We start from the raw sequence: 9,544 nt of genomic DNA on the forward strand, positions 1-9,544 counted from the left end.
CGTGTATGTAATATGTTAAGATTTTAAGTAAAGGAGTGAAAATGTGATTATTCGCTTAGTAAATGGAACAACTCCTGAGGAATCTTTAATGGCTTGGTTAATAACTTTTGTGTGTTTGGAACATTTATTTAATATGTAAACGTATTCATTATTCACATATATCATATATCATTTTATGAATTAATTCGGAGTTTAATAATGAGAATTTAAAGAAATTTCATAACACTTCAACTTATCATGAAGAATTCTATAGTTTCGATGTCTCCCAAACCGACATATAGAAGATCATGCTTGTTTACTATATATGTCTGGAAACCAGTGCCAAATGAGGTATAAGGAGCAAGCAGCAATTTTCCTATCTACCGATCAGTTCAATTTTCAATGCTAAGTGGAGAGTACTGGAGACTTCATATTGATTATAACTACAATAAGTTATCTTGAGTAGTAAAAATCTAAAGCGTCTGATGATGAGAAAATGAGATTAAGTAAGCATGCTTATATAGCTAGCTCCCATCGATTGATCTTAAGTGTTGTAGGGGACAAACTGCATTTGGCATGCTCTAAGCTATGAGTATAACACACATGCGCCACTAGGTGAAACAAACATGGATTAGAACCTCCACTTTAGGATATCATTACCATTTTACTTAATTATTTCTTTCAATTCAAATAATTATAAGTTGTAACTCATTCCACTTAATTCAAATATCACAAATAGAGAGAGAAGAAGAAGAAGAAGAAGAAGATTAAAATATATAATTGTCCTCTCAAATAAAATTGACTTAGAAACACATCAAATCTGATAAAATATTAAAACTTATAGAAATGCGAAATGTGGGACGAACCCACCATCCCTTTGAGGATTTCTTTCATTTTTTTATTTCCCTTTTTCTCCATATTTCAACTAATTAAAAACGTGAGTGATATTTTGTTTAAGCTTATAATTATGGTACAAGCATATTTTAATTTATTTTTTTTGTCACATTATTAGGGCTTAAGTATCTCGGGTGGGTAGCCTTGATTCTCCATCTTTCTCTTTCATGTTGGGTAGTGACAGATAATATTAAAACTAAAAGGCAGAAGATTAATCTAACAAGCCAATATTGGCTTATAGGGCTACATATCTTTCATTGATCCTCATGTATCTGCGTCCGCAATATAAAATACAAAACAAGACAGAGAATGCTATGTGAGATATTCATCCTTTCCTTTCACTACCAAAGAGTACATCCCAATTGTCGTACGGAAGAGCTAACGCACTCTTACAACGAATGACTAGCTTAACATAAAACGTCCACTAATTAATGTTATCTACGTACAATACCTAAATTTAGGTCGTGCTTAAACATTTTTTTTTTCTTTTGCTATCAAACTCGATCAAATACAAAGAGAATGTTCAAACTTTTCATATAATTAACTATATATATGGATGGAATATTTTTTTAATTAGTTATATTATAATAATATTTTTAGCACACAGTATAGCAAGGCAAATAATCATATATACTCAATATGTAAAATCAAATCAAGTGTTATCATGATAGAGAACAATAAGAGGATTTAAATCTCTTTATATAGTCCCAAAGATCTAATTATCATTTCCTTTGTAGATTAATCAGCATAAACAAATATACGCCACAAATACTGAAACGCGTAAATAAAACACAAAAATTGTTTTATCTTGCCTCTGAATTGTTTTGAGACGAAAATAAAAATGCATGAAACTTGTGTGGGTAGCAAATGGAGAATGAATTGATCAAAGACCACTTATTGATGGAAAGCCAATGTTTCCAAAAGTTGGTTGTGAATGTTAGAGCAAAATAAGTGAAGAAAAGCCATGGACACTAAGATTGAAGAGAGCACACGTCATGATAAGGTGAGATCGATGTCATCATGAACTCCACTAAAAGGGTCTTTCTCGTGGGTTAAGATATTGGTAGTAGTGGTGGTGCAGCTATCATCAAATGTTTGAATAGGGTTCTTCCAAAATTAAAATCTAAACACTAATAAAAAAATATATCTATAGAAGGAATAATATACAAGATTGAAAATAAAAAGCCAAGAATGGGACCAAAGCAGACATGCGTGTGACCACAAATGCGCCCTATAAAACAACCCCCTTTCTTTCTAAGCTTCCTTGTCCCACAAAAAAATTATTATATAATTGAGAAATAAACTTAAAGGCGGTTCCATGCTGAAACATATTAATAGTTACATTGCAGGAAGAGAACAAAACAGTGCTTATATAGTAATAGTGACTGAACTTAATAAGGAAAAAGATAACCCTCCGTACCAAAAGAAACAGTGAAAGGATGCCTCAGAGGAGACACTGTAATGAGCATGTAAGTACTTGCAATTAAATGTTAAATTTCATCCACGTCACGTTACTTATGAAGTAATGTTCTTCCCATTTCCCAAAACAAACTCGATTGAACATTGAAGTGTTGAATAAAGTAAAAAGCCAAAAAAAAAAAAAAAACTTTAAAAAGAAAAATACCCAAATAAACGTCGGCATAAAATATAGTGAGAAATGTAGAGAACTCACCCATTAATTTGCGGTTCTAATAAATAAGTTAATCGAGCTTATGCATTAGTATTTTTAAAAATTTAATTATTAATTTGTGTACAAAGGAATAAATAAGGTGATTTTAATATGGAACCAAATATGTAGGTTGATAGTTGAAAAGTTTGAAATAAAACTGGTGTGAAAATGATAAGTTGACCTAAGAAAAAGTGAAAGTGATAATTGAAACTTTAAATAATGATATTTCTGAATATTTAATCTTCACAATCTCTTTATCGATCCAGTTAGATTTATTTGGATTATTCAAAAAATTAGAGGAGACCAAAGTTTTATCCTGGCTTGTATAACGGTTGAGAGATTTTTTAAGAATAAAATTTGTAGAAGTGTTTTCTGTTTTTAAAAGTAATTTACAAAGAAACTCTCTTTTTAAAAAGGGGCGAAAGAATTTTCTTTCACACACACATATACACACACACACATATATATATATATATATACATATATATATATATATATATATATTCGTAAGTACAAAGTTAAAATATCTCTTCGGTTATTTATATTAAAGTCACTTATCCCTAATTTTTTTCTTATCATTCCATCGAATTTTTTTTTATATCAAAGTTCGTCTAAATTCAATTTTATAAATAAGAATATGTCAAAAATACTTTTTTTTTATTGTTTGCGGGTAAAATGGATAACTATCTTATCTAACAAAATTATTTCATATCAAAAGTGAGGCTATATATGTCAATTGTCGAGTGATTCAATTTACTAAACTTTAATAAAAAAGGTCTATACAAGTTTCTTTCTAAAATTTGTGGTTAGAAATAATGTGTAATTATGCAAATTTGTGTTATTAATTTTTAAAAGTTTAGCCACATTTCTTTTCTGAATTTCTTGATCCTACTATAAACATTGTTTCTTTGGTTAGCAAGAATTAAAGTTTTAAAATACCATTGTTGTCGCATTACAATTACGGTTGTTGCGATTTCAAAAGAATGTAAACAAATACTTTCATGTGGCTCCAAAAAAATTGTCAATATAACAAACAGTCTCTTTATTTTGTTTTGTCATATATGTAACTCAAATATATATCAATTTTTCGTAAAAACACTTAATTACTCGATTGACAAAATAGAATAATTTCTCTTCTTAAAAATGAGAATAAATTAAATTAATACATTCTCTTTTCATCTCTATCTGTAGACATAACTACTCTATGATGTTGAATAGGGAAATGTAATATGTCTAGGCTTTAATGATTTGCTTTTACTTGTGATGACCAAGTTGCTTGTGGAACCGTGTAATTTAGCTTGCAGACTTTGCCGGTGAAGAGCTCTAAGACTTGACTTTTAACCAGAGCTACTAAATTACCCTGCTTGTTTTTTTACCATGTACAAGTCATAAAAGATTAGAACCAAAACCAACTACGTGAACCTCTTCTGGACCAACCAGGAAGCAGCAAACAACAGCTACGTACTGGTACAAGATAAGGCAAACAGTGAGTACTGAATAGGATCATTGAGAAGGATAAGGAGGTGGTGGAGCTACAAAGAATGCTATAATAGCTAGATAGATAGAGGAGATTGGAAAACCGTGCCACTTGTCCAAAGTAATTGGAAACATGTATTATTCCCTGGTGTTTGTGAGGCCTTTTCAAGTTCTAATATTCTAGTGGAAAAATATCTTACCAACCATCTCAAAGTGACATTTGCTTTAATATTCCTTTCATCAGAATTTTAGATTATCTTTTTGTTTCTTCTAATAAATAAAATAAAATTGTCATCCGTAATTATAAAACCTCATTATTTGCTATCCTTGCTATCTCCTAACTTTAAGTCATCTTGGTCAATGTGGTAAACACAGATAAATTAAAATACACAGACAGGAAGTTGCCAAGAAAGTCATATGGTTATGGACCTGCATTTTTTTATGTCTATTCTATGAGAATATGCATTTTGCATAAGGTATCCATCCTACTTCTACTTTTTGCACATAACAACAAATAGAAACTTATGCGTCAATTTTCCATATATCTTACTAGGGTTTTATAATTCTCATTTAACATGAGAATTATAATTTTCCTACGCACCTTTCGATTTCTGTGCTGACATAGGTCTTACATATAATTTTTTCTAACACATGGGTCCCACATATTTTTTATCTCTACAACATGAGATTTCAATTCTCCTTCAACATGAGAATTATAAAACCCATCTTAGTAACTTTCTTTCTTTGTTTTCTTTTGAAAGAAAATTTATTAGTAGTGATATATACACTCTGGTAAATGGTTTGTGAATTGATGATTATCAAATTGGGAAAATAGAAGGGTCAAGGATGTAAATCAAATCAATGAAATAATACAGAAAAGTCCATTTTTGATATTTTAGCCGGTTTAATTCATTTTGAGCTTTGTTTGACTTATGAGTGATGATTCTCCCAATACTTTTTTTTTTTAGGACTCGAACTCAATACTCTTGATCAAAAGTAACAAACTTTTTACCAATTGAACAAGCTTCCACATTCTATCTTAGTTTATGTGCAAAATGATGACTTGCTATAATTATAATGGCAAGAGACAAGCACTGATCCTAAACTCAATTTGGATTAAACTTGAAGCTTGGGTTATCTTCAAAGACAGGCATTACTGCATGTCCACGTAAAATTAATATTGAAGGTAATGCTGATCCACTACTCTCTCTCCTATTGCATTGTTCCACATCAAAAGTGAAAAAAATCAAGCATTAGCTAAACCTTCTTTTTTGTTCCTGTTGTCCTTTACCCGTGGACCACCTCCACTACTGGAAAAATATAGGTCAAATATAGATATGCATAAGTAGTTCCTATATACCCTTCAAAAGGATAGCGTAACAAGAGCCACGAATATACGTATATACACATACACAGACACAAACACACACCCTAGTTTCAACTGAAACCAAGACACTTCTGACTAATGAGGAGAAACAAGGAGAGAGAATGAAGGGGAGTGCAGAGGGGGTGGAGTGTGTTCCAAGACACAATGATTACATGGTCTTGGGGAAGCAGAAAGGGTGGCGTGGACATTGTCACATAGCCAAGAGTATGGAAGAACGTGGGGGCTTGACCGAGGAATGAAGGAAAAGGAAACGCCAAAAGGGAAATGGCAAAGGCAAAAAATAATACCCAAAATAAGGGATTAAATAAAAACTTAAAATATATAAAAAAAAATAACAAAATGAACTAACTAAAAATTTAAAAATATAACTCCAAGGTGTAGCTCAGTTAGTAAGTGGACTGTAGCTAAAGGGTCGAGTCTTTTGATGAAGTCATGTCGTCGATTTTTACTATAAGCATTTCAGGGTCAGTGGTAAGAATTGTTATCCTAATCACAAAAAAATTAGTCTCATCCTGGTAAAGATATGAGAATAGATTCTCTCATGTGTAAAAGTGATGATATAGTCGTGTTATTTGATCACAACCACTTATTGATGATAAGATAAGAGAGAGAGAAATATATAATTTTTAAATAAATAATTGTGATCAAATAACATAACCACATTATCACTTTTTCATATGAGAGGATCAATTCCTTAAGGACACCACGAGTTTATTAAAAAAAACAAAATATAAAGAAAGAAAGAAAAAGTTAAGCTAAGCTTTTTATCATGATGATACTATCAGCCTTTTTGGGTCCTTGGTCGGTCGACAATCTGTGTGTTGTGTTCACTCTGTCTTTGCTTCTGTTTCCCATCCCCATCTCTCTCTAACACACAACTAGTGTAATGTAATTATTCACTTTGAACCATTCACAAGCAACCAAAAACAAATTTTACTTTATGAGGTTATACTATATATTTGATGTTTATAAAAACATTATTCAATGTAAGATTGTTGTACAAAGAAGATACCACACACAGACACCCTGAAAGCTACATGGAATGATGTAGATAAAGTTAATCCCGTAAGAAGAAAGGAAAGGGGACTAGCAGTACTCAAACAGGCTCTATATATTTTAGAGGGTGAAGGCTTCAGAGTGCATAGAGAAAAAAGAGATCAAAGAGAAAAATAAAATAAAAAACCAAAAAGAGACCAACAAAGCATAAAGGAAAAGGAAAGCTCTATTGAAGGCAAAGGATAAAAAGGGTCATTGCCTTACCCTCAACAAAGGTTGTGGCAGAAATAAACCTACCAAGAGATTTGAGATTGAGGCACAGTGAGTGAGAGAGAGAGAGAGAGAGATCCAAGGCCTTGGCCTTTTCTTTCAACACCCAACAGAAAGAAACAAAGAAAGTAACTGATTGATCCTCAGCTAGCATAAGAGAAATACAAGACAGAATTAGAAGACCATAATCAGGCTTCACACATCAAAGGAAGGTTTTTGTCTTTTTTCTTTTTCCTTTTTTCAACAACGTGGTCCTTTAATGTCCATTTCAATTCTTATTCCTTGCGCAAGTGTAAATCAAACTTCTTCTCAATACCTTTTTTATTTTTCTTTTCAGTTCTTTTTCTAAGTCATATCAGACAAAAAAAAAGGTTGAAAACCTACCTCAACTTTCTGACATTTGAACCTCAAAATTCCTTCTCTTTTCACTTCAAGATATATTCATATATATAAATATAAAGCTTTGGAGTTTGGATTAATTCTCCAGAGTTCATATAAAACAAGAGAGAGAGGGAGATGAAAAAGGAAGAAACTCAAGGGCAGTGTTCTTCTCAAGAGATCAATAACAACATTCAGAGCTATCAAGAGCAGCTATTCCTTCAGCAACAACAGATGCAACAACACCAACAACAACAACAAAACGGTGATAATATCTTTGGAGGTGGAAGAGGGTTATTGTTCCCTGAAGTTTCTCCAATCTTGCAACCATGGTCCATGCCTCCGGTTCACTCCTTCAACCCGGTCCGAGACCATGACCCGTTTCTTGTCCCTCCCCAACCTTCACCCTACGCAAGCTATTTCAACAGAAGGGTTCCATCACTTCAATTTGCGTACGAGGGTCCATCTTCTGAACATCTAAGGATCATATCAGATACCCTTGGACCCATGGTTCAACCCGGTTCAGCTCCCTTTGGACTCCAAGCCGAGTTGGGTAAGATGACTGCTCAAGAAATCATGGAAGCTAAGGCTCTTGCAGCTTCCAAGAGTCACAGTGAAGCTGAAAGAAGACGCAGAGAGAGAATCAACAACCATCTTGCAAAGCTCCGTAGCTTGTTGCCCAACACAACCAAAGTAAGTTTAATTAAATTAATTAAATTCTTCCCCAGCACTCAAATTCCAAATTTAAATTATAATATTAAAATTAATCATGTCATGCTAACGTAAGAAAAAAAAAATTAAAATCTAGTATATGATCACGCCTAAAACATGTGTTGTTGTATACATTTTTTTTTTTTTTTTTCATTTCTTCATCGAGTACTTGTAAATCTTGCTAAGATTCTACACATTACATTGGTCTGATATAACCACAACCAAAATCTTATAACCTTAAGAAAATGAGGTGCAAACCTTTCTTTTTTCTTTTTTTTTTACTAGTCTTCCTCTATGTGTGGTAGTTCCGAGGAGGTTATTGGTAGAAAAAGCAAATAAAGATGAAAGAAAAGGGTATTGATACGATAAAGAGGAACCAAAGAACAGTTGAAAAGTTACACATGGAAATTTCTTGCCGGATAATATTGAATAGTCAGAGAGACAAAGAAGCATCCTTTGCAGTCACGCACACTCATCTATATATATATATATATATATATATATATATATGGGTTAGGATCATTTTACACCAGTGTAAGTTACACTCTTAATATTGTCCACTGATCCCATTTATATCTAAGGGCTCAAATTGTTTAGTAATGTAAGCCATTGGATACAAGTGAATCAATGGTCAAGATTGAGTGTAAGACTTCTAACTCTTACACCAGTGTAAGAATATCCTACCCCTATATATATATATATATATATATATATATATACACACCTATCTCAACTCAGCTATAGATGCTGCATGCTACTTCCACTGTTCAAAAAAACCATCTTAGTTTTTGGAGTGGATCTTCTAATGATAAAATTTCACATGACATATGTGTCTATTTTTTTGTGTTTACATGTATTAAATAGGTGAGACTCAATTATTATTAATGAAGAGAGAGATAGACACAAAAATAGGATTCATTCTATCTAGTTCCATTCCATAATCATCAAGCTATAACCTATCTACTTCATAACATACACAGAACCCCATCATTTTCTTTTCACACCATGCACAATTTCCGAGCTTTTTTATTACTAATTATATGATTTTTTATGTTATTTTTTTTGTGATTTTGTAGACAGATAAAGCTTCATTGCTGGCAGAAGTGATTCAGCATGTGAAGGAACTGAAGCATCAAACATCGTTGATAGCGGAAACGAGTGCAGTGCCTACTGAGGCCGATGAACTAACGGTGGATGCAGCTGATGAGGACGGAAAGTTTGTGATAAAAGCCTCATTGTGCTGTGAAGATAGGTCAGATCTCTTAACTGACCTCATCAAAACCTTGAAAGCGTTAAGGTTAAGAACCCTCAAAGCTGAGATCACAACGCTTGCTGGGCGTGTTAAGAACGTGCTTTTCATCACTGGGGATGAGGATTCAAGTAGCAGTAGCGGAGAACAGTGTTGTATAAGTTCAATACAAGAAGCACTGAAGGCAGTGATGGAGAAGAGTGGTGGTGAGGATTCAACAGCTTCTGGGAATGTTAAACGCCAAAGGACTAATATCAACAATATCCTTGAACAAAGGTCTTTATGAATATTATTATTATTATTATAAGCAGTGACATTTATTATTTGGTTTATATTATTTTCTATTTTCTTCTCTCTCTCTTTTTCTCTTTTGTTGTTGTTGTTTGGGGTTTGATTTTTTTTGGTAGTTTGGGTTTTATTTGGGTTTGGTTTTGTTGTTTATTGTGTGTGCCAGAAAATATCATTATATAATGTAACAAGTTCATCATCGTAATCATCATGAAGCAATGGGGTAATTGTATAATGTGATATTTGT

General features: G+C 32.6%; 1 protein-coding gene across 1 annotated transcript; it reads left to right on the forward strand.

Annotated features, from left to right (window-relative positions):
- Positions 1 to 7,187: 7,187 nt before the first annotated feature.
- LOC133285981 (transcription factor bHLH30-like) lies at positions 7,188 to 9,295 on the forward strand. Its single transcript, XM_061483309.1, has 2 exons — positions 7,188 to 7,742; positions 8,837 to 9,295. Exons 1-2 carry the CDS (start codon positions 7,188 to 7,190, stop codon positions 9,293 to 9,295), a joined length of 1,014 nt encoding a protein of 337 aa, XP_061339293.1.
- The last annotated feature ends 249 nt before the right edge of the window (positions 9,296 to 9,544 follow it).

The sequence above is a fragment of the Gastrolobium bilobum genome, unplaced genomic scaffold (assembly GCF_033153095.1).
Source record: "Gastrolobium bilobum isolate Gb01-03AN ecotype WA unplaced genomic scaffold, APGP_CSIRO_Gbil_v1 utg4364, whole genome shotgun sequence".
Taxonomy (NCBI): Eukaryota; Viridiplantae; Streptophyta; class Magnoliopsida; order Fabales; family Fabaceae; genus Gastrolobium; species Gastrolobium bilobum.